The sequence below is a fragment of the Rhinoraja longicauda genome, chromosome 13, assembly GCF_053455715.1.
Source record: "Rhinoraja longicauda isolate Sanriku21f chromosome 13, sRhiLon1.1, whole genome shotgun sequence".
In the NCBI taxonomy this organism is placed as follows: domain Eukaryota; kingdom Metazoa; phylum Chordata; class Chondrichthyes; order Rajiformes; family Arhynchobatidae; genus Rhinoraja; species Rhinoraja longicauda.
In genome coordinates this window covers 5,189,459-5,216,150 of record NC_135965.1, presented here as the reverse complement: position 1 = coordinate 5,216,150, position 26,692 = coordinate 5,189,459, and the positions used below count along the sequence as shown (strand labels likewise).

At 41.2% G+C, this 26,692-nt stretch overlaps 2 protein-coding genes across 2 annotated transcripts in view; one reads left to right on the top strand and one right to left on the bottom strand.

Moving 5' to 3' along the window:
- The window catches only part of prss56 (serine protease 56), a 49,439-nt gene extending 33,250 nt beyond the window's left edge, over positions 1-16,189 (top strand). Inside the window, exons 12-17 of the mRNA XM_078410140.1 lie at positions 1,042-1,135; positions 4,129-4,306; positions 9,814-9,967; positions 10,403-10,492; positions 13,470-13,576; positions 16,016-16,189. Coding sequence (XP_078266266.1) covers positions 1,042-1,135; positions 4,129-4,306; positions 9,814-9,967; positions 10,403-10,492; positions 13,470-13,576; positions 16,016-16,189 — 797 coding nt within the window. The remainder of the gene's footprint in view (positions 1-1,041; positions 1,136-4,128; positions 4,307-9,813; positions 9,968-10,402; positions 10,493-13,469; positions 13,577-16,015) is intronic.
- eif4e2 (eukaryotic translation initiation factor 4E family member 2) overlaps positions 1-26,692 on the bottom strand; it is a 400,744-nt gene that overhangs the window by 250,183 nt on the left and 123,869 nt on the right. The window lies entirely within an intron of this gene.

The window sequence follows — 26,692 nt, the reverse complement described above, 5'->3', positions numbered from 1 at the left end:
AAAATGGAGTGTTCTAATAGCTTCCCACTTACCCCACTAATTCCAGAGCACTTCAGAGGAAGTGTTACCAGGTGCACAGAACCCAGAGAAGCATTCTTATGGTCAATACCATCCAAACATAACAAATCAGATTTATAATGTCGTCAAGCTGGAATGGCCACAGAGAAGATTTACGAGGATGTTGCCAGGTCTAGAGGGTGTGAGCTATAGGGAGAGGTTGAGTAGGCTGGGACTCTATTCCTTGGAGCGCAGGAGAAGGAGGGGTGATCTTATGCCCTTGTGGCTAAAGAGATCAGGGGGTATGGAGAGAAGGCAGGTACGGGATACTGAGTTGGATGATCAGCCATGATCATATTGAATGGCGGTGCAGGCTCGAAGGGCCGAATGGCCTACTCCTGCACCTATTTTCTATGTTTCTATGTTTCTTATAGAGGTGTAAAAAAATCATGAGAGGAATAGATCAGATAGATGCACAGAGTCTCTTGCCCAGAGTAGGGGAATTGAGGACATAGGTTTAAGTTGAAGGGGAAAAGATTGAATAGGAATCTGAGGGGTAGCTTTTTCCCCGCAAAGGGTGGTGGGTGGATGGAACAAGCTGCCAGAGGAGGTAGTTGAGGCAGGGCTATTGCAATGTTTAAGAAACATTTCGATAGGTACATGGATAGGACAGGTTTGGAAGGATATGGACAAAACACAGGCATGTGGGACTAGTGAGTTTGGGACATGTTGGCCAGTGCGGGCAAGTTGCAAACGGCCTATTTCCACACTGTATGACTCTATCTCTATGAACCTATATAAAATCCCATTCTGAAGAAGGGTCACAACTCAAAACATCACCTATCCATGTTTTCCAGGGATGTTGCCTGACCTGCTTTTGTTACTCCAGCACTTTGTGTCTTTTTTTTTGTAAACCAATATCTGTAGTTCCCAGTTTCTACAAAACCCTTTTGTTTGGTTATTGGTTATGAATATATTTTAAAGAAAAATGAGGATTTCCAGTTTGATTTGTTAATTAATTTATATATTTAATTAAATTAAAAGAACAGATACAAGCAACTGTTGTAAAAGAAGAAAGACATAGGCGGTCTCTGGACTCGGATTTGGGCATAAAAGCTTCAACGGATATCAATAACAGGTGAGGACATTTTTCAGTGTATCACATTTCTCGTTTGAATTAGTCTTGCCAAGGTTCTCCAATAATGCTCACACATGTTGAGATATGAAGGGGACTAGGTAAAATTGTGGGAGAGTCTAGGACTAGACAATAGACAATAGACAATAGGTGCAGGAGGAGGCCATTCGGCCTTTCGAGCCAGCACTGCCATTCAATGTGATCATGGCTGATCATTCTCAATCAGTACCCCGTTCCTGCCTTCTCCCCATACCCCCTGACTCCGCTATCCTTAAGAGCTCTATCTAGCTCTCTCTTGAATGCATTCAGAGAATTGGCCTCCACTGCCTTCTGAGGCAGAGAATTCCACAGATTCACAACTCTCTGACTGAAAAAGTTTTTCCTCATCTCAGTTCTAAATGGCCTACCCCTTATTCTTAAACTGTGGCCCCTGGTTCTGGACTCCCCCAACATTGGGAACATGTTTCCTGCCTCTCGTGTGTCCAATCCCTTAATAATCTTATATGTTTCAATAAGATCCCCTCTCATCCTTCAAAATTTCAGTGTATACAAGCCTAGACGCTCCAGTCTTTCAACATACGACAGTCCGCCATTCCGGGAATTAACCTAGTAAACCTACGCTGCACGCCCTCAATAGCAAGAATATCCTTCCTCAAATTTGGAGACCAAAACTGCACACAGTATTCCAGGTGCGGTCTCACTAGGGCCCTGTACAACTGCAGAAGGACCTCTTTGCTCCTATACTCAACTCTGTAGAGGTCATAGACTCAGAATTAAAGGCAGTTCCTTTATGAAGGAGATGAGGAGGAATTTCTTTAGTGGTGACTCTGTGGATTTCTTTGCCATAGAAGGCTGTGGGGGTCAAGGCAATGGATATTTTTAAGGCAGCGATAGATTCTTGATTCATATGGGTGTCAGGGGTTAGGGGGAGAAGGCAGGAGAATGGGGTCAGGAGGGAGAGATAGATCAGCCATGATTGGATGGTGGAGCAGACTTGATGGGCAGAATGGCCTAATTTTCCTCTCACAAAAAAAAATTCTTCCCAGTGCCTTTTGCACTCTCATCTTCTTCATGTGTGAACCTGAATTGTGCAACCCAATGAGATATCGTAGCAGAGCCTAATGCTGAATATCACAGGAATCAAGTGACATTGGGATAGCGAAGGAAACAGGAATTGAGGTAGAAAATTAACGATGATCTTTTGAATTTCACAGCAAGATTGAAGTGCTGTTGGGATTCAATTATCTATGTTTTCCATGTGCATTCCTTGCATAGCAGATGTTTTTGTGGCAGCAATGGGAAAAAACTGCTAGATCTCTCTTCACTGTCCAACTTGTACACAGTGAAGATCAACCATGTCATCACATCATTGAACCTGGGACTTTACTTTTCCCAGTTATATGCTACCTTGTATAAGGAGATGTGCATGCCAACTTTTTTACAGAGAGGGTGGTGAGTGACTAGATACAGATGGAAACAGATCTGGTGGAAGCAGATACGATAGTGGCTTTTAAGAGACTTTTGGATAGGCATATGGATATGCAGACGATGGATGGTTATGGATTATGTACAGATAGATAAAAGATGGTCTTGGTGTCATGTTTGGCACAGATGTTGTGGAATGAAGGGCCTGTTCTTGTGCTGTACTGTTCCATGTTCTATGTTTAGCTACTGAGTCAATCACTTTAAACCACTGGTTTAAACTTAAACATTCATCAGCCATTCGGATTAGGGAGTGGGTGAAGAGCAAACATCAATGGATCGTATCAAAGGTAGACACCAAATGCTGGAGTAACTCATTGGGACAGGCAGCATCTCTGGAGAGAAGGAATGGGTGACGTTTCGGGTCGAGACCCTTCTTCGGACTGAGAGTCAGGGGAGAAGGTGACTAGAGATATGGAAGGGTAAGGTATGAAAACGACAGATCAACTCAGACGATGATGAGGAAATGGATCATGTCAGCTGACACTGAGAATAAGTTTAGGTGTGACAAACCTCAGGTTAGAAACGACAGAGAGACCCTTTCAGTCAACTACTCCAAGAAACTCACATGCTCTCTTCATTCCCAAGTAAGGCAATAAATGACAGCTATTTGATTTCCATCAACTTTCCACCCCTCCTCTGCCACTGTTACTGGACTGGTAAAACAACTCCCACAAAACCAGTCTCAAATGGGCAGAAATTACACCTCTTCAATAATGCAATATTTTAAAGTCATTGGCGATTTTCAATAATAAGTTCTCTAAGACTGAGGCAGGACATTTTGTGCCAACAAGCACAAACATTTCTTGTGTGGTCCCTCAGCCTTTAACAAGCATGGTCTTGTTCAAAGACAGACCAACTTTGCTGGGGCTACTGTTTCAATTGGTGGTACACATGGTAATCACTTATTTTGATGATGTGTACACTGTACACAGTACTGCTGAGAATACGTTAATTTAATCCAAGGGACTGTACTGGTGGTCTGGTTTTACTGGATCTTGACAGCTCAGTTTGCTTTAAGTTGTATTTTCTGACCATGATAATTAATCTAACTTACTAGTTGCCTTACAAGGAATATAAATCTTGTTCACTCAGTGCAATACCTAGCCTTCACTTGTGGCCATCTTACGGTCGTTACTGAATTTGTGTTGATGGAGCTTAATGATCCAGAGAGCTGGGACTGAACATAAATATTAGCTTTGGCACCTTTTGTTAACAGGCCTTTAGACACAATACAAGTCCTCCCCAGTTTAGGAATGCCAGGCTTATGTGCAGCCCTTCCTCAATAAACAAGCCGTTTGGAGAACAGTGGGATGGATTAGCCGGCTGCTGTAGGACTGCAGGCATCTTGTTATGACTGGTCTCAGGAACAGAAACTTGCTGAAACCAGGGGACGACCTGTCGTGGTATTTCCCACACATCATTGCTTTCCTGGGTAGCTCATAAATGATCCACAATATTGTTAAATGGTTATGCAACCAAAATACATTTACATGAATTTCTCTCTTTTCAAGAATTGCAGAAGTGGGGACAATAGAGGCTGAAACCCTGTTCAATGATATTGGTCCAGATTTAGACAGTTGGATCACACACTTCACTGAGATGGCTGAAAGTGCTCAACCCATAACTTCCAATGCTGAACAAAGGGAACAGAAAAGCACAACGCAAGAAGAAAGGCAAATCTTGTTTCAGGTACGGTATCTGAAAACTAGGTCCAGGTACAGGAAGAGCATCTTCCCTATAGTGACAGGCTATTAAACACGACAACCTCCAAATAACCTCGAACTACATGGACTTGGGGCATTGGGGTTGTCTTTTTGCACTATTATCATTTGGGTTTTTTTGTATGTACATGTTTGTGTGTCTATACACTCACACACACACACACACACACACACACACACACACGTGTGTGTGTGTGTGTGTGTGTGTGTGTGTGTGTGTGTGTGTGTGTGTGTGTGTGTGTGTGTGTGCACATACACTGAACTTTTTTTTCTCATTTATTATATTGTTTACAGTGCACTATGATTACATCTTCTGTTGTGCAGCCGCAAATAAGAATTCCATTGTGCTATCTGGGACATGTGACAATCTTGATCCAGGCACATTACAAACCCAATTCTCTGGTAATATTAGGAGTAAGCATATATATGCAAGTTATAATAATAATAATAATAATAATAATAATGCATTTTATTTATATAGCGCTTTTCATATACTCAAAGACGCTTTACAGAGATTTTGAGAACATAGGGAAATGAATAAATAGATAAATAAGTAAATAAATAAATGAACAGAGAAAGGAGACAGAAGGTGAGGTGACCTTCAGTGGTTGAAGGCAGTACTGAACAGGTGAGACTTCAGTGATGTTTTGAATGTGGTGAGTGTGGAGGAGTCTCTAACGGTTTGGGGTAGTGAGTTCCATAGAGTGGGAGCAGCGATGGAGAAAGCCCTGTCCCCCCAGGATCTGAGTTTGGTCCGGATGTGGGGGGATAGGAGATTGGCAGCGGCAGAGCGGAGGGTGCAGGTGGGAGTGTGCCTGTGGAGGAGGTCGGTCAGGTAGGATGGGGCCAGGTTATGGAGGGCTTTGTATGTTATGAGGAGGATTTTGTACTGGATTCTCTGGGGGATGGGGAGCCAGTGGAGTTTATAAAGGACGGGGGTGATATGGTCACGGATCGAGGTGTGTGTGAGTAGACGGGCAGCGGAGTTTTGAATGTATTGAAGTTTATTGATGATTTTTGAGGGTGCGCCATAGAGGAGGCTGTTGCAGTAGTCCAGACGGGAGGTGATGAAGGCGTGGATGAGGGTTTCTGCAGCTGTGGAGGAGAGGGATGGACAGAGACGGGCAATGTTTTTGAGGTGGAAGAAGGCTGTCTTTGTGATGTGTTTGATGTGTTTGTCGAAGGAGAGGGTTTGATCAAGGATGATTCCAAGATTCCGGATGTGAGGTGAGGTGGATACTGAGAGACCATCAATGTTGAGGATGAAGTGTTGGGTGGATTTGGTGAGCGTTTTTGGACCAATGATGATGATTTCAGATTTGTTGCAATTGAGTTTGAGGAAGTTTGATTGAAGCCAAGATTTTATTTCAGTGATGCAGTTTGTCAGTGTAGAGTGTGTGGTGGGGGAGATTGACTTGGTGGAGATGAGGAGCTGGATATCATCGGCGAAGCAGTGGAAGTTGAGACCATGACGGCGGATTAATTGACCAAGGGGGAACAGGTAGAGGATGAAGATAGAGTGTAGAGTGTAGATTTTGGCCCACCAGCAACACCGTATATTCCAACAGTGAATAATTACGCAGAATAAGATCAAACAGCCCATTGTGCAATTGCCAATCCAAGCTCTTCTATTTCAATTTACCTTTTCATGTGTCACCCTTTGCCCTCTTTCAAAATATTTATCCAACTCCCTTTCAAGTGATGTGTGTCCTGCTGTTACTGTTACAATGCATTTAGACAATAGACAATAGACAATAGGTGCAGGAGGAGGCCATTCGGCCCTTCGAGCCAGCACCGCCATTCAATGTGATCATGGCTGATCATTCTCAATCAGTACCCCGTTCCTGCCTTCTCCCCATACCCTCTGACTCCGCTATCCTTAAGAGCTCTATCTAGCTCTCTCTTGAATGCATTCAGAGAATTGGCCTCCACTGCCTTCTGAGGCAGAGAATTCCACAGATTCACAACTCTCTGACTGAAAAAGTTTTTCCTCATCTCAGTTCTAAATGGCCTACCCCTTATTCTTAAACTGTGGCCCCTTGTTCTGGACTCCCCCAACATTGGGAACATGTTTCCTGCATGTTTCCATTTTGATTATTATAGTATGTTTATCTATTCTGTGAAATATTACTCAAATAAAAACAATCTGATAATTTTAAGTTGCATTCAAAGGCTTGATTAAATCAAATCTTAATTTAGCAGTTGCCAAATTAATCCATCAAATCCTTTTTTTTAAATCGAGTGTTGATCCTGATAATACTTGGAATATTATAAAAACCCATTGAATTCTATTAAAAAATCCTTACCTTAATCAGATCTAAACTGACTCTAGGCTATTGGCTTCAAGACCCAATTAGACGAGCACAGTTAAAGGGCTTCGCAATAATTTCCACATCCTTTGAATGAATAAAAAAACAGTAAGTAGGATCGACCTTGAATTATAAAATTGTTACAAATCGGATGGCCATTCGATCCATTAAGTCACTACCAACTCCTAAAAGAGCAATCCTATAGGTTCATTCCCTTCCCCTTTTAGATTTTTAGATTTTACATTTAGAGATAAAGCGCGGAAACAGGCCCTTTGGCCCACCGAGTCTACGCCGCCCAGCGATTCCCGCACATTAACACTATCCTACGCACACTAGGGACAATTTTTACATTTACCCAGTCAATTAATCTACATACCTGTACGTCTTTGGAGTGTGGGAGGAAACCGAAGATCTCGGAGAAAACCCACGCAGGTCACGGGGAGAACGTTCGAACTCCGTACAGACGGCGCCCGTAGTCAGGATCGAACCCGAGACTCCGGCGCTGCATTCGCTGTAAGGCAACAACTCTACCGCTGCGCCACCGTGCCGCAAAAACCTCACATTATCCTTGTCAAGTGCCTCTCCTATTCCCTGCAGAGGGCTCCAATTGATTCTGTTTGCACCAATCCTTCAGGCAGTAAATTCTAGCACATGACTGCTCGGTGTAACAAATATCCTCACAACACCTCTTACGTCTTTTGCCCAATATTGAAATCTTTGTCCTTCATCCTTCAACTGTCAGATAATGGGAAGAGATACCTACCTACACCAGTCATTGCCTTGTACACCTTCATCAAGCATCCTCAACCTTCAGTGTCTGAGGACACTTACCCTGGCTTCATCAGTTGAACTGCACACCTGAAACCTTTCATCCCAGCAATACTTTCTGCACTATCTCTAACACCGGACCAATTTGGACCAATCTGGGCCAATAATATGGCCCAATATCTCTGGAATCTCTAGGGTGGCACGGTGGCGCAGCAGTAACACTTCTGCCTTACAGCGCAGGGGATCCGGGTTCGATCCTGACTACGGGTACTGTCTATACTGAGACTGAGGAACGGGGTACTGATTGAGAGTGATCAGCCATGATCGCATTGAATGGCGGTGCTGGCTCGAAGGGCTGAATGGCCTACTCCTGCACCTATTGTCTATTGTCTATTGTCTATTGTACATTCTCCCCGTGACCTGCGTGGATTTTTCTTCGAGATTTTCAGTTTCCTTCCATACTCCAAGAATGTTCAGGTTTGCAGGCTAATTGGCACGGTAATATTGTAAATTGTCCCTAGTGTGTGTGGGATAGCGTTAGTGTGCGGGGATCGTTGGTTGGTGCCGACTCAGTTGGCCAAAGGGTCTGTTTCCGCGTTGTATCTTTAAACTAAAACTAAGCTAAACTAAACCATTATACTCCTGCTAAATTTGGGTGAATTCGGCACAACACTCTGGTTGTTGGCTATCCTTGTTTTATAAATATTCAAATTAACTTCTGTTCTTTTGTATTCCATGCCTTTATTTATGAATCCCAATATTCCTTATACTTTTTAACCAATTTCACAACATGCCCCGCCATTTTCAAGACCTAACACATATACTCCTTGATTCTGTCTCCATCCACACACTTTACAACTATGCCATTTAGTCTTTAGTGTTTCCCAAGTTATTTCTGACAAATTTGTATTAATCCATACTTCCCTATGTTAAATTTCAAACCTACTCAATCGGCCAGTATCTGCAGTGTTTTGCAATACTTCTTAAAGTTTACACGAATCTAAGCATCATTATCTGCACTTTGTCATGTAAATATCATGTATCTACACACTGTAAATGGCTCGATTCTAATCACGTACTGTCTTTCCATTGACTGGATAACACGCATCAAAAGCTTTTCACTGTATCTCGGTACAGGTGACAATAAATTAAGCTAAATCTGAAACTTAGCAAATTGTATCCTGCACATCCATGTCTGAGTCATAATTCCCAGGATTGTTGCCTGGGAGCGCACATGGTCTAGCATCTGCCACTATTCACCAGAGAACAAAGAAAGTGGAGGAAAATAAACTAAGAAGTTAGCACATGGATGTAAAAATATACCATTCTTCAGCTCTGAGTTCAATTTCCTTTATACATTGAGCTCAAAGCAATTTCTTCCATAGTCTTTTCCCACATTCCCTTTCTAACATCTTCCAGCTTTGCACACCTTTCTCAGACTTCAATTTATTTTACATGTCAGTTTTCACTTCAGCTCCATGCCTGATCTTGGTCCATGCAAGTCATTATAATTCTCACCAGTCACAAACTCAAACCAGATTTTGCACAACCCTGAAAATCTCTCATTAATTCAGCACCCATTTCCTTCAGGCCTTTGTGAGGCACATCGGGACATCTTTATTCAGTAAAGAGGCATTCAAGCTGCTGCAAAGAATTGAGTTTGACGAATATTGAACTTAATTCCTCTCATGATAAATCCTTAGCACAATCTCACCAGTTTGTCACAAATTGGCAATTTCTGAAAGAAAAGCTTCTTCACAATTACTGTAAAACATATTTAATCAACATGACATTTTATGGAGTCCAGTGTACAACGGGCCAGAGAAGTAGAATATACATTGTAAATGTTATTATATTACTGAGGAAAAATCTTTTAAAATCACTGGATGCAGATGTTTACCAAACTGCTTATATATATATATATATATATATATATATGCTACCACATGGAAAAAGTTGACAACTTGTCCATATTTCTGTTCATATGAATAAATATTCCAGTAAATCCTGATTTAAGACCAGTTATCCTGTTTCTAAATACCTTCAACTCACTGTCAGTCTTCCAAACTATTGAGAAACGGTATGTTTCAGCTTATTGTTATGTCACTTAACAATTGATAGCGATACTCTTAATTAATGACCTGCAAGTACTTCGAAGTATTCCGTAGCACCTTTTCATGCCTGGTATGATCCTACGATATTATAGTTACAATATTTTATAAAATATTTGATGGTAGAATAGGACAAAATATGTTTCAGTCATAATAAAGAACCCCTCTGGTGTTCTTCAGTATGAAGTTACTATTTTAGAGTAAGCAAGCAGGCTGTTCATTGGCACACCATTTGTTCACGTAAGTCATAAACAATGTTTAAAGATGTGTCAATGTTTTATTTTTAGAGTTCCAAAAGCCAGCTGGAATCGCTGAAGACAGGGCTTCACACTCTGGTAACAGGCTTGAGGTCCCAGCCTGAGGTACATCAGCTGCTTGATCTTATCCTGAAGTTATCACATGAAACGGAACGATTGCCCTTGGTATCTTCGGAACACAATGGTACATTTAAAACATTTTTGCAACAAGTACTTATAGGTCAATTACTTATTTTCTCTTCTATTCCTTCAATATTTGTGACTTGCAACATTGCTGCTGCTGAGCAAATATAAAACAGATTGAAAATGTCTTAATTTGTTTTAATGTTAGGCAAAAATGGCAAATGAGTGATTTGTTAAATTCTCCCAGCCCCCTCAAGTAAAGCTGGAGTGTGGTACCTTACTTGGAAAAGTGAGACCTCTGTCCACAACTACCCAGCTGTATAAATACCCCTCCAGTTTGGAGGAGATGAAAAAGTAAATGAAAGTGAAGAAAATTTGGAAAAAATTAAATTGGATTTACTTGCTGAAATTAACACTGTAGAATATCATTGCTTCCTAGCTATTATTGGAGTATGCTATTAAAGTAATGCTATTTTAATACAATCATTTTTAATAGGAATGAACGCATCAAAAACTAATTTAAGGATAAAGAAAAGAGATGTTTCCAATAACCTGCCAGACTCTGGAAACTTACTGAAAACAAACGGTAAGCCGTGAGATCATGTACAACTAAATAAATATTAGCACATGTTGAAGGGATTGTCACTGAAAGAAGCAAACCCTTTCAATTGGTCTCAGGTTCTCAGCCCGAGGCTTTGAATTTAAATATAATAATGTAATAACAAGGAACTGCTGACGTTGGTTTACACCAAACGTAGATACAAAAAAGCTGGAGTAACTCAATGGGCCAGACAGCATCTCTGGAGAAAAGGAATAGATGGCGTTTCGGGTCGAGACCCTTCTTGAAAAGTTCATAATTTCTTAACTGATAGGAGCAGAATTAGGCCATTTGGTCCATCAAGTTTATTCCGCCATTCAATCATGGCTGATCTATCTCTCACTCCTAACCCCATTTTCCTGCCTTCTCCCCATAACCACTGACATCCGTAATAATTAAGAATCTATCTATCTCTGCCTTAAAAATATTCAATGACTTGGCCTCCACAGCCTTCCACAGATTCATCACCATCTGACTAAAGAAATTCCTCCTCATCTACTTCCTAAAGGAACGTCCTTTTAATCTGAGGCTATGAAGTCTGGTCCTAGACTTTCCCACTGGTATAAATATGTTCTCCACATCCACTCTATCCAGGCCTGAATCAGTCTGAAGAAGAGTCCTCACCTGAAATGTCACCTATTCATGTTCTCCAGAGAGGCTGCCTGGCCTGCTGATTTACTCCAGCACTTTCTGTCTTTTCACCTTAAAACCAGGGGATGATGGCACCATTATTTGGTGTTTAGCTTTGTATTGAATCTGATTAATAGGACTGCTGCTCAAAATGAAAACAAAGCAGATGGAACCACTTCGCATAAGGAGAATATATACAAACCTGAGTGAGCCATCTTCATGGTGAATAACCATGATCATATCTTAAAACATGGAAAAGCATCATAATATTTTGTGCCATATAGATGGCAGGAAACGATAACCTGCATGAGTTGAGGACATCACTAGCTATCATTGAGATTCAGTGCCACCACCTGTCTCGGTTCATTGATTTATCCCCTTATATTGGCTAATAAGGCATTACAATCACTATTTTAACATCCCAAAATCAATGCAGAACCAAATCTCTGCAGACCAGCCAAATAATTACCACACAACCAGGAGAAGATCAGAGAGAGGTTTGATATAGTAATTATTTTCTAACTTCCCATTCTTGTTACCTCCATGGCCCAATAAAGAGGTATAAAGGGGGACAGGCAGCATCTCTGGAGAGAAGGGATGGGTGACGTTTAGGGTTGAGACCCTTCTTCAGTCTGAAGAAGGGTCTCGACCCGAAACACCACCCATTCCATCTCTCCAGAAATGCTGCCTGTCCCGCTGAGTTACTCCAGCTTTGGTTTAAACCAGCATTTGCAGTTCCTTCCTGCACAAGAGGTATAAAGTGATATTCTTCGTCTCCTAGATGATTGCAATTGCAGCAAGATTAAAGAAGCCATACACCATCTAAAATAAAACTTAGCCCACCCTCATCATCATCCCTCCATTTGATAGTCATGAGTCCGCATTTGTCTAAAGAAGGGTCCCGACCCTAAGTTCTCCAGAAATACTGCCTGACCCCCTGAATTATCCAAGGTTTCTGTGGTAGTACTTCCCAAATCTGGAATCTAGAAGGACGATGGGAGAAGATGTACCCGCGTTCCCATATTTTCCCATATTTTATTCCAGAGTAATATTTTGATAGTCATGAGTCAGCATTTGTTCTTTGCTGCTGGGACAAAATACCGAAAGTACAACTTCATGGAAAGGATAGGGATATGAGCCAAACACCGGCAACTGGGACTAGTTTAAATGGGACATCTTAATTAGCATGGACGAGTTGGACCGAAGGGCCTGCTGTATAACTTTATGACTCTGTAAGCTTCTGCTGTTCAAGGCGAAGATCCACAATCATCTTCTCCGGGAAACAAATGATGCCCATGGCGTTGCTGCCCACATCATCAGAATATAATTAGGTAAAATAATTTCCCCACATAATATCTCTCATCACAGTCTACATCAAATGCACTAACCGGCATGGAATGCGTGGGAAAAGACTGCACTCAACAGCAAACAGATGGAAAGGATGTGATGACATGAAAAACCAATGACTACTTGTAGTTGATAACTACATAGGAGTGACTTATAGACATGTAGGAGTGACTTAAAGACATGGCTTTGAAGTGGAACACAGCAATAACTGTTCTGTTTCTTACTCATAATATATTTTATTATTAAGAATGATACCAGCTAATTTGCCTGGCATTAATTGAGATAAATAACACATGCTGGTGGGAATTTAGATAAACACAAAAGAACAGTGGTGGAACCCATTCATGGCAAAGCTAGGATTAAGAATAGGAAGTATTTAAATTCAGGATTGCTTTGTTACCTAACAAGAATTTTAAAAGAAATTACTCGGAAGTGACTCCCTCGGGACTCCAGGTTTCTCTCTTTCTTTCTTTCTTCTGCTTTTTCTTTTTCTTTCTTTTTAACTGGGGGGTGGGGGGTGGGGGGGTGGGGGGAGGGGAGAAAATACAGAACAATACGTGTATAATCGAAGTTATAGGTTAGTGACTATAGTTTACTATGAAATGTATAATGTACAATGTATGGGTTCTGTTAAAACTTAAATAAAATATATATTTTTTTTAAAACACAAAAGAACAAAGAAATCATATGTTATGTCACCAGTTTTAGATTAATAGGAGTGGGAGTGGGAGAAGAATCATGACCTGCCACTGTTATTGGGTAGAATATACAATTGGGCCAAATGGTATGTTTCATTACTTATATTCTCTGTCGTTTAATCTACTTTGCCTCATATCAAAAGCTATATTTTATTAACATAGTTAGCGGTGACTGACATTGACGTTTTCTATCCATATGTTAAGTGTGTCATTTTTGGGAACGGATATTCGAGTAAGTAGCACCAGAATTACTCCTTTCTCTTGCTGAAAATATTGTTGTCTCTGTTCAGGCTGTCAGAGTGTAAATGAATCCCTGCTAAACGTTCGCTTATTGATGAATGAATATAAATGGATTCTGGATGTATCAACGGAGGAATTGTCAATGAGCTTTAAAGAGGTATGTATCATTGCTGTCTGCTAAACATTGGCAAACACAGCTCCACATATGGTGTGTGAATAAGTTTAAATTAAATTTGAAAATGAACCGTGGATATTTTCAAGTTATCCACCCTTTGAAAAATGGAAAGAAAGACATTCTGCCCTGCTCCTTCCACCTGTGAGCCATGCACATTTGGCCAGCATTAGTTAGTGGTCCAGCCGGAAGCGATTCCATCGGGCGGCACGGTGGCAGAGCGGCAGAGTTGCTGCCTTACAGCACTTGCAGTGACAGAGACCTGGGTTCGATCCCGACTGTGGGCGCTGTCTGTACGGAGTTTGTACGTTCTCCCCGTAACCTGCATGGGTTTTCTCTGAGATTTTCGGTTTCCTCCCACACTCCAAAGACGTACAGGTTTGTAGGGTAATTGGCTTGGTAAATGTAAAAATTGTCCCTAGTGGGTGTAGGATAGTGTTAATGTACGGGGATCGCAGGTCGGCGCGGACCCAGTGGGCCGAAAGGGCCTGTTTCCGCGCTGTATCTCTAAACTAAACTAAACTAAACTGAATGCTATTTTGCTTTATTTTTGAGAAATACAAGAAACACATGTATTGGTTGAACCAAGTCCTCCTTCTATGAATGAGCAAACTATTGAGGGAAGCCTACATAATGAATATCCCTCCTCCTGTATTATGGAGCTTTCTGTGAAAGACATTCTCATAAAGTGCCAGAGGATAATGTGCTCTGCAGAATGGCGTTGGATGGAATAATGTTTGGCCTTAGATAGACCCAAAAATTTGGAGTCCTCAGTGAATCAGACAGCATCTTTGGAGAAAAGGAATAGATGGGGTTTCAGGTCGAGACCCTTCTTCAGACTCGACCCGAATGTCACCCACTCCATTTTGCCAGAGATGCTGCCTGATCCGCTGAGTTACTCCAGCTTTTTGTGTCAATCTTCGGTGTAAACCAGCATCTGCAGTTCCTTCCGACACATAATGTTTGGCTTCGCAGCCCATTCTGCCACTATTTCCGTTTTTGCTCCATCAGTGGAATTCTTATCTTTGAATCAAAAGATCTGGTGTTTGGACTTGCTCCAGAGATATGATCACAAAAATCTAGCCTGACATGTTTGTGAAGAGCTGAAAGATGTGCTGCCCTGCTGGAGTTTTTTAAAATCTCATGTTAAATTAGGCTCCTGTCTTCTGTGAGAAGAAGCTTGATGACATTATTTTGCAGAAGAGTAGGCAGGTTTCTCCTGGATTTACAGCTAATATTTAGCAATATCAACGTTGCTAAATCAGATTAAAGAATCATGATTACTTGTGGTTTGTGGGAATTTGGTATGTGCAAGTTGACTGTCATATTTCTTGTATTAATACATATAAGATTATTAACGGTCGAAACATATAAGATTATTAAGGGGTTGGACACGTTAGAGGCAGGAAACATGTTCCCAATGTTGGGGGAGTCCAGAACCAGGGGCCACAGTTTAAGAATAAGGGGTAGGCCATTTAGAACAGAGATGAGGAAAAACTTTTTCAGTCAGAGAGTTGTAAATCTGTGGAATTCACTGCCTCAGAAGGCAGTGGAGGCCAAGTCTCTGAATGCATTCAAGAGAGAGCTAGATAGAGCTCTTAAGGATAGCGGAATCAGGGGGTATGGGGAGAAGGCAGGAACGGGGTACTGATTGAGAATGACCAGTCGTGATCACATTGAATGGTGGTGCTGGCTCGAAGGGCCGAATGGCCTACTCCCACACCTATTGTCTATTGTCTATTGTCTATTGTCTATTAAATTTACGTGGCACTTCAAAAAGATGTCATTGACTCTAAAAAGTTATAGGAAGTTAAGGGTGAAAATAAATATATTTTTTTGTATTCATCAGATCATCTTTCTCTGTTTACTTCACTTACAACATGACTCCTTCAACAAACGGAGTTTTACTTCCTTTCTCCTCTTTCCAGACAAAATCAAATACTCTCGATGATTCTTTTACCCAATGTGGTTTCCACCTTTTCTTTCACTGTTACTGGACCCATGCATTGTTACTGAAAGACAAATGTTTATTATGTGTAGGAAGGAACTGCAGACGCTCGTTTAAATCAAAGATACCCAAAGAAAAAAGCTGGCGTAACTCACCGGGTCAGACTGCAACTCTGGAGAAAAGGAATAGGTGACGTTTTGGGTCAAGACGTCTAAAGAAGGGTCTCGACCCAAAGCCTCACCTATTCCTTTCCTCCAGAGATGCTGCCTGACCTGCTGAGTTACTCCAGCTTTTTGTGTTTTTGTTATATACATTGTTCTGTGCTATTCTGTATTACTGGTGCATTTGCTTTGTGAACTGTTTTTACAATTCAAACATAAATTACTGTAGTTATGGTATCTTAGGATAATCAACTGATTGCTAAGTGCACTGTTGTTGAATGCTACATTATTTGATGTGATTTTGTTCATATCCAGGTGCTGGTGGACACATCTTCCAAAAACGAGAAAGGACTATTTAAGGCACGTGTGAAAGCTGTGGTTGGAGGTCGCTCTGTGACATTTAACACTCTGGTTGGACTGGAGAATGACTCCTTTTACAGGAGCATGGCACAGATTATTGCTCTAGCTCTAAATACTTTAAAAGCATAGAGTAGAACAGTGAAAGAGCAATTTGAAGCATTCGGTCCTTTTACTTTCAATGCCTTTTCACTCCTGTAAAACATGAGGAGAAATATATTGATTTGTGACATCTATCTAACTATTACCACACAGAGAGGAATAAGTCATATGACATCTCAAAATAGTTAATGAATCAGCTATTAAAATGGGGTGATTGTTATGTAATGGGAATCCTAAATCAATCCAAGAAATACTGCATCATCCTTTACAGGTCACACAGGCTCAGATCTGGCATCTAACTCAAAGGGGAAGGTCATTTATATTCATGACCAAATATGAAACTGCCCTTTCAAAGGCCACCCATCCCTGCCACACATATAGGTGACCAGATGCTTTTCATATCCAGCCTTTCTCTACAGTGCTCCACTCTTGGACTCAGTTATTCATAAATTCATAAGATCAGAAGTGATAGTAGCAGATTTAGGCCATTCGGCCCATCAAGTCTACTCTGCCATTCAATTATGGCTGATCTATCTCTCCCTCTCAACCCCATTCTCCTGCCTTTTCCCCATAACCCCTGACACCCGTACTAATCAAGAATTTATCAATCTCTGCCTTAATAATATCCATTGACGCAGCCTCCACAGCCTTCTGTGGCATTGAATTCCACAGATTCACCACCCTGGTGTTGACATATGACCTTGCTTGTCCCTGGCTTCCTCATTTCAACGTACAAAGGGGAAATTGATGATGAACTGATGATGTCACGGGGGGAGGGGTGCAGCTAGCTATGGAACCAACAGCTAAAGATAAGGATTTGGCCATTTGGTCCTCCATCTTGCAAATCTCGTGTTGGCTGTACCAAGTTAACTTAATGCACAAACAACTATCATATACTCGTTAAGAGGATGCTAAGGAAGTATAACCTCGTGTTACATTACTGTCACAAGATTATTTGAATACATTATATTTGTGAAACGCTGGAGAGAATTGTTTCGAAAGGAACCAATTGATAAGGCATGACACGTGAAATGCATTTCATTTCTTTGCCAGAGATGGTCACTTGTGCTTGAAAGTCTCATCTCCATGAAGTAAAAATATACCTTCACCATGCGATGTAAATGTGTCAGTGGTAGTTTTCTGCATCTGTCCCTAATTTTGTTTAGTTTTAGTTTAGAGATATAGCGCATAAACAGGCCCTTCGGCCCACCGGGTCCATGCAGACCAGCGATCCCCACACAGTAACACTATCCTATACCCACTAGGGACAATTTTTACATTTACCTAGCCAATTAACCTACAACTTTGGAGTGTGGGAGGAAACCGAAGATCTCGGAGAAAACCCACGCAGGTCACGGGGAGGATACACAAACTCCATACAGACTTAACTGTAAGAAATAATTGAGGAAAAAGTTAGTTTCTGAAATATGAGAGGAACCTCGGTTTCTGGTACATTTCCAAAATTATGACTTATTTTATTCTGTCGAAAAATTACAATTCCTGACTAGAATTTGCAATTTTTGAATCAAAATGGTGGGGAAATCTAAACATTTACAAATTGTAATATTTACTTTGAGTACACATTCTAACATTATTGATGCCCTTCAGAAGTATTGTGTAAATATCATGTAAAATATGGTACAAATGTTATTTTTCTATGTGTACAACATTTCTTAAACATTGCATGATGTTGCATTGTTGAGATTTAACCTTAATACCCCAAATGCATTTAAGAAACAGAATTAGTGTTGTCTTCACGCATTTGTCTCAGGCAGAATTGTGGTAGAATAATACAATATTCAGCCAATGTAAGTGGAGATAAATATCTATTGTCCTTTGTGTGATTGTGAGTGAAAGTTAATTCACAGGACGGCACGGCGGCGCAGCGGTAGAGTTGCTGCCTTTCAGCGCTGATACGCTGATACTTAGCAGAACGTTCCCATTACAATACACCACCAGCCTCCTACTTTCTATTAATGACCAACCTGAGTATACGGATTCCCCACTTCACCCCTGGTGCATGGTTCACTCAGGTGCATGGTTCACTCAGGTGCATGGTTCCTTGAAGGTTGAGTCGCGGGTAGATAAGGTGGTCAAAAGGGCTTTTGACATATTGGCCTTCATCAGTCAGTGTATTGCGTACAGAAGTTGGGAGGTCATGTTGCAGTTGTATAAGACGTTGGTGAGACCGCATTTAGAGTGTTGTGTTCAGTGATTGTCAAGCTTGAAAGGGTTCAGAGAAGATTTACGAGGATGTTGCGAGGACTAGAGGGTCTGAGCTGTAGGGAGACATTGAGTAGGCTGGGTCTCTATTCCTTGGAGCACAGGAGGATAAGCGGTAATCTTATAGAGGTGTATAAAATCATGCGAGGAATAGATCAGGTAGATACACAGAATCTCTTGCCCAGAGTAGGGGAATCAAGAACCAGAAGACATAGGTTCAAGGTGAAGGGGAAAAGATTTAATAGGAATCTGAGGGGTAACATTTTCACACAAAGGGTGGTGGGTGTATGGGACAAGCTGCCAGCGAAGGTAGTTGATGTTCCCAACGTTTAAGAAACAGTTAATAGACACATAAAGCTTGAGTAACTCAGCGGCACAGGCAGCATCTCTGAAGAGAAGGAATGGGTGATGTTTTGGGTTGAGACATTTCTTTAGTTAAGAAACAGTTAAACACGTACCTGGATAAGACAAGTTTGGAGGGATATGGACCAAGGGCAGGCAGGTGGGACTAGTGTAGCTGGGACATGTTGGCCAGTGCGGGCAAGTTGGGCCAAAGGGCCTGTTTCCACACTGTATCACTCTATGACTCTATGACCCCAATTTAGAACTCTCTTCTTTTGTAATTGAGAAGTATCGTAGATTCCTGACTGGTGCAGGCTGCAAATTGGACCACGACGCAGATGGTAAATCAGTAGATGAGTCACTCAAAAGAACTAACGATTTTGAGCTTTCTTAACAGATATACACACTCCGTTAATTGAGTATCAATTAAGGAAGACCAAATAAAATCGCAGAATATTAGAATCTGATTTTAAAATGAAATGCTGGAAGAAACCAACCAGTCCAGCAACATCTGTATGGGTCAAAGATCCTTCATCTGAACTGAGCATTTATATTTTTGTTTGAGTATCCACGATGCCAGTTTAAAACACTGCATTCTGATTAGGTTATATGAAAACATCACTCATTCACTTCTCTCCAGAGATGCTGCCTGTCCCGCTGAGTTACTCCAGCATTATGTGTCTATCTGTGTTATATGATTTGTTGGGCTTTGTTTTATTAGGTATTAAATTACACATCAATGTCCAAGTACTTTGAGAGCTTGTAGGAGTAGATAAAAAAAAGAGGTGTGGAATTTCTAAGAGCAATTATTATTTTTTTAATTATATGTGTGCATGTGTGTATGAACATATATATGTATTTGTATATATGATATATTTCTTCTTTGTGAATTGAAGTGCAAGAAAACATAATGCACTGCTGCTATGGCTGTTCTCACAGAAATGTTGACTTATTTATTATTTGTACAAAGTATTTCATGTGGGTTCTAATTTGTGGCTGAAAAGCTAAAACCACTGAAAATAAAACTCATAGTAAACCAAATTTCTTTAAGTTGATAATTTTGTTGATGTTATCATTCACCAAGAACAATTTTGCTGTTACTGAAACATGCGGCAGACCTATTTTTCTATGGCATAGTTATCATTCAAATTCATTCGCAGATGCTTTAGTAAGATACGGTGTAGAAACACACGTAAGGTTACATAAAAGACATGATGTTGGATAAAGACATGAGGGTTTGAAAAGACTAGTGAAACTGTAAAGAATCATAACGCCATGCAGCTTAGGACCAGGAACTTTGGTCCCCAAGTACAAGGCGGCCATTTTGCCCAGTCACAGTAATAAAGGAAGTAAGATATTTGTAAAGAAAATCTAATACTGTTTCTGTCGTTTCTCTGTCACACTCCTCATTTTACCTTTGGGGTTCTCACTGAAGAAGAACATAATTTTAATCAACCTCACTGTAGGTCTTGTCCAGGAAACGCTCATTTCCCCAGTTGGCCCTGAGGTCATCCAGCTGCTTCGCCATTTCCCCAACACGTTTATTCAGGAGCTGCACCTGGACACAATTTCTGCAGGTGTACTTTCCAGAAGCACCAGCGGTGTCCCTGACTTCCCACATCCGGCAGGAAACACACTGCACCAACCTGCCCGCCATTTCTTCAGTGGGCAAAAATCACAAATCGCAAATTTCGATCTTGCCTCAGCCTCCTCGTCGAAGACTCTTGAGCCAAAGACTCACACTTTACTCACCAAGACTCTTGAGCCAAAGACTGACACTTTACTCCCCAAGATTCTTGAGCCAACGACTCACACTTTCCACACCAAGACTCTTCACCTCAACAAGGCCGCTCCCCCTAAAGCAAGCCCTACTTTTATCTGCTGTTCAAGGCTTTAACTTCTGCAGCCAATCCCCTGCGCTCACTCCTTCACCTGCCGCTCCTATGCCGACCTTGAAGGTATGTGTTGCAGGCTGGCCCCTACCAGTTTTTAAAATGTAAATTGTCCTGAGAGTCTGTCGGATAGTGTTAATATGTGGGGATCGCTGGTCGGCAAGGACTCAGTGGGCCAAAGGGTCTGTTTCTCCGCTTATCTCTAAACTAAACTAAACTAAACTAACGTAAAAGCATCATAGGTTACAAAACTGAAGCTGCTGTGTGGAGAATTATGCTGCTATTAATTACATTGATTCATCCTGTGCAGCTGTTCCTTCTTAAAGTCTGGATCAAATTACACAGCCCAATCAAAAATCTCCCAAAATAAACCAGCACCGGACATTCGTTAAATACTATCCAAAAAAGAATCGTAAGAACACTAATGCTTTTGCTAAGTATGGTTGATGTTGATTGATATTTAATTAGAGAATTTCATTATAATTCAACAGCATTCATTCAGCGTTCAACAGCAATATGGGACCTTTGTAACATAGAAACATAGAAAATAGGTGCAGGAGGAGGCCATTCAATGTGATCATGGCTGATCATCCACAATCAGTACCCCGTTCCTGCCTTCTCCCCTTACCCCTTGATTCCGCTAGCCCTAAGAGCTCTATCTAACTCTCTATTGAATGCATCCAGTTAATCAGCCTCCACTGCCTTCTGAGGCAGAGAATTCCACAAATTCACAACTCTCTGGCTGTTTCTATGTAATAGTCTAACCAGGTTCAGCCTAAATGAAGTCACATATTGAGTGAATTATTGTACATCTCGTAGTCCAAAGCCTCTGGTTGTACACCAGAAATTGTGAGACTAATAAATCGAGGTGATTAAACCGAGTCCCTGTGTAGGAGATCCACTCTCAGTGCTATACATGTAATGGAATTCTCCTCTATTTAAGAAAAATATTCGATGAATTCCTAAAAAATATTAAAACAAATTTTAAGGTGAAGGGGAAAAGATTTAATAGGGGTAACTTTTTCACACAAATGGTGGTGGGTGTGTGGAATGAGCTGCCAGAGGAGGTAGTTGAGGCTGGGACTATCCCAACATTTAAGAAGTAGTTAGACAGGTACATGGATAGGACAGGTTTGGAGGGATATGGACCAAATGCTGGCAGGTGGGACTAGTGTAGCTGGGACATGTTGGCCAGTGTGGGCAAGTTGGACTGAAGGGCTTGTTTCCACACTGTACCACTCTTATGTGTGACTCAAAGTAGTCTATCAGCAGGTTGAATGAATGATTAGAAACATTTTAATTCAAGTAATGATTGTTGACCAACATTGCACAAAGTCTTTCTTTGACAGAGAGTTCAATGAAGTCTTTCAGTCAGAGAGTTGTAAATCTGTGGAATTCACTGCCTCAGAAGGCAGTGGAGGCCAATTCTCTGAATGCATTCAAGAGAGAACTAGATAGAGCTCTTAAGGATAGCGGAGTCAGGGGGTATGGGGAGAAGGCAGGAACGGGGTACTGATTGAGAATGATCAGCCATGATCACATTGAATGGTGGTGCTGGCTCGAAGGGCCGAATGGCCTACTCCTGTACCTATTGTCTATTGTCTATTGACAGAGGTGAGCCTAATTTTTGTTGTGAAAATAGGATATTATTTTAATGTTCACAAGTATAAAATATTACTTTTGTGGACAGAGCAACAGTAAAATCAAAGTGACAATTATCTTGGCTATCCAAACAAGCTCAAACATTTCCTCCAGCTCCAAACATTAAGAAAGTCGCTTCATCGCTGTGCTTGTGTGCACGTTGGATTTTCTCATGCAGCACTGATACATGGACAAGGTATCCTTATTAAATATCACTTCCGATTGAGGAAATATGATCTACTTCAGTGCCCCACTGAAATGCTGTTCTAATTCCAGCATGATAAATAGAATGTCATTAAGCCATAGAATGAATATAAATATAATGTTAAATAAGATGGCAGAATGAATGAAGTGATGGATGAAAGAATGGATCGACTGGGTTAGTATTCACTGGAATTTAGAAGGATGAGAGGGGATCTTATAGGAACATATAAAATTCTTAAGAGATTGGACAGGCTAGATGCAGGGAAAATGTTCCCGATGTTGGGGGAGTCCAGAACCAGGGGTCACAGTTTAAGAATAAGGGGAAGGCCATTTAGGACTGAGATGAGGAAAAAACATTTTCACCCAGTGAATCTGTGGAATTCTCTGCCACTGAAGGCAGTGGAGGCCAATTCACTGGATGTTTTCAAGAGAGAGTTAGAAATAGCTCTTAGGGCTAATGGAATCAAGGGATATGGGGAGAAAGCAGGAATGGGGTACTGATTTAGGATGATCAGCCTTGATCATATTGAATGGTGGTACTGTCTCAAAGGGTCGAATGGCCTACTCCTGCACCTATTTTCTGTGTTTCAATATTTCTAATAAAGATTCACAAAGCAATTATTAACCCATTTAATTTATCCATCTGAAAAACAGACTCAACCGTGTGATTCATTTGTTAGTCCTTCAAAACATTTGTCAGATACAAAATTATACCACTCAGTACACAGGGATGCTCTTCATTCTATCATTCCTACGGTGGATCTTTGAACTACCAAGCTATTCCTGGATCTCTGCTATTTCCCAATAGCACAGATTTTATTTCTACTTTAAGATCATATTCAATGTGGAAGTTATAAATTAACCTGCTTCCAGGATGTGAAATTATAACTATTTGCTGTGTAAAGAATAGAACAAAACTTGTCTCTTATTCTGTGCAGGAAGGAACTGCAGATGCTTGTTTAAACTGAAGGCACAAAAAGATGGAGTGACTCGTTCATTTAAATACGTGAGTCTTCTCGCAACATGCTGGGCAGGTTTTTCAAAACCTTCAGTATAAATGAATTCTCAAATGATAAATTGGATGTTTAAAATATAAATGACCTTAGAATTTTGATTAGTCTGAAGCAGGGTCGTTTTTACAGCATTAAGGGCCCCCGGGCAAAGCAGTGTACTGGGGCCCCTACCGTTACTCTCCCCCACCCCCCCTTTCCCTACCAGCCCCCCCCCCCCTGTCGTGCCGGCGAAAAGCACTTACCGAAAAGCACTTAGCGATGGACTTAGGGTGCTACATTGTTGCGAAAAGCACTTACAGATCGCTGTGAGAAGCACTTAGTGACCGAAAATGTTGCGAAAAAAGCACTTATTGAACCTACATTTTTAAAGTAGTATTTATTTATTGCAAGTCACTTAACATACACAGATCAGCATGGGGCCCCTATGCTCGTGGGCCCCCGGGCAAGTGCCCATCAGGCCCATGCGTTAAGACGGCTCTGGTCTGAAGAAGGGTCTCGACCCAGAACGTCACCCATTCCTTCTCTCCCGAGATGCTGCCTGACCTGCTGAGTTACTCCAGCATTTTGTGTCTACCTTAGAATTTTGATTAATTGATCCGTCAGTAAAGCAACAGTATGTGGATCTGTGAATTTCAAAGAAGACAAATTACAATTTAAAAAATCCCACAAGCATAGCAGATATTTGGACAGGTGCCCAAATGTTTGGGTGAAGACATAGGATTTAAGAAATGTAATCAGTAAACCAGTTTCTGATCTAATGGTGTAGGAAGGAACTGCAGATGCTGGTTAACACCGAAGATAGACCAAAAATGCTGGAGTAACTCCGCGGGTCAGGCCACATCGCTGGAGAGAAAGAAAGGGTGATGTTTCGGGTCGAGACCCTTCTTCAGTCTGAAGAAGGGTCTCGACCTGAAACATCACCCATTCCTTCTATCCGGAGATGTTGCCTGTCCCGCTGAGTTACTCCAGCATTCAGTCTCTATCTTCTGATCTAATGGCCATGGCAACTAGTGGCTTGATTCAAAAGAACTGAAAGCTCAGAGATCAATGGGTTGGAAAGGTTGCAAAGCTCGAGGCATAAATAACAAGGGCAAAGAGGCGTTTGAAAAGAAGAATAAGGATTTTAATATCGAGGGAACGCTGGATCAGGACCTTGTGTGAGGCGGGAATCACAGGGATGATAAATGAATAGGACGGCACAATTTGGATTTCAAGCTGCAGTTTTGGATTTGCTAATGATGAGCATGGGAATAGTTAAGTCTGGAAGTGGTGGTATATGATTTGAGCCGGGGCAGAATGATGTTAACAATGTGGTTGAAGGCAGTCTCAAAGGCAAGATGTTTTTGGAAATGTAGCATAGAGTCAAAGTACATAACAAGGCCATAGATTTAGCCTCAACGACCGAGAAGAGGGATAGAATGGTGAGCATGGAATACATTTGTGGCAGGAATAAATATATAAACTGATGAAATATATGCTCAAGGCTAAGTGGCTGACAAGTAATGAAACAAAGTGGAGGGAGTGAAACGCTACTACATCCTTATTTTTCTCTTCTTCTTTCAAACTTCTTTCAAACAAAAAATATTTCATCAAGACCTGATCCTCTCTATCCTTTCTCTCAAAACATGCAATCAGAGTTGATGTTCAGGGGAACGATGAATCAGATCTCCCTCCCATGGACAGAGATTCCAGACCCATCACATCGGAGAGAGTTTATTTTATATCCATCTGCACAAGCAGCTGTTTGTGTCAGTTTCTATTCTGGGATCGGGTTTCAGATTCTCTGGTCCCTTCAAAGAATAGCCAAATGCCATTCTGCAACCATTACATTCGCAACTGCTCTCTTTCAAAATGAGGAGCATTCATTTTGTTTATCTTCTTATTTCCTGCCTGTTTTGTACGGGTAAGTTACTTCTTATTATTACCGAGCGATGTTCCCTGGTGATAATGAAAATGTCTTTTGGTTTGAGTTTACGGTTTTATCTGATCCCAATCAGGCTGGAGCTTTTGTGTTAAATGTAACATTTTCTTTCAAACTTAGGAGAGCTGAATTTCTATTGTCTTGTTTGAAACTATGAGGTTTGTTTTTAAATAACAGACTCAGAAGCTTAGGTACAAATAACTTTGACTTTAGTTTGTGTTAAAATTTGAAACTCTTTACAGAACTAAGGATATCAAAAAAATTAAGGTATGTTGCTCACTGATAAATACAGGAATTTCAACTTTTGTCCATTTTGCTTGGTTGGAGGAATATTCCTGTATTCCTGATGCACACTCCTGTGTGCAAACTGTTATAACAAGAATTGCATTCATATTGGCTCATCGCTGTTCACTGGTCAACAAAAACCAACACTGGAGCTTATTTTTTGCTTATTGAGCTTCAATGCTTTTAAATATCACGCAACGGTCATAGCAGAGGAAAATTTAGAAAAGAAATTGAATGAAGTAGACGGTACATTTTGTATATTGGTTCCGAGAAATCAACATTCTGACAGTAGGGAGATCACCAACCACCACCAAAGGTTAATGATGTTGGACAGTTGAAATAGTAAATGTGTAGGAAGGAACTGCAGATGCTGTTGTGGGTGGCAAGGCGGCGCAGCGGTAGAGACCCGGGTTCGATCCCGACTACGGGTGCTGCCTGTACGGAGTTTGTACCTTCTCCCCGTGACCTGTGTGGGTTTTCTCCGAGATCTTCGGTTTCCTGCCACACTCCAAAGACGTACAGGTATGTAGGTTAACTGGCTTGGTAAATGTAAAAATTGTACCTGGTGGGTGTAGGATAGTGTTAATGTGCGGGGATCGCTGGTCGGCGCGGACCCGGTGGGTCGAAAGGGCCTGTTTCCGCGCTGTATCTCTAAACTAAAAAACTACACTAAACAAAAATTCTGGTTTAAACCGAAGATAGACACAAAAAGCTGGAGTAACTCCATGGGACAGGGAGCATCTCCAGAGGAAAAGAATGGGTGACATTTTGGGTCGAGACTAGTAATAGACCATAGACAATAGGTGCAGGAGGAGGCCATTCGGCCCTTCGAGCCAGCACCACCATTCAATGTGATCATGGCTGATCACTCTCAATCAGTACCCCGTTCCTGCCTTCTCCCGAGTTGTGACAAGGATAAGAAAAGCAGAGGTAAAGACGTTAACTGAGTGGGCAGAAAGCTGATCAATAGAAAGCACAGTGTCCCACCCAGTTGATGAGGTTTAATGGAGAC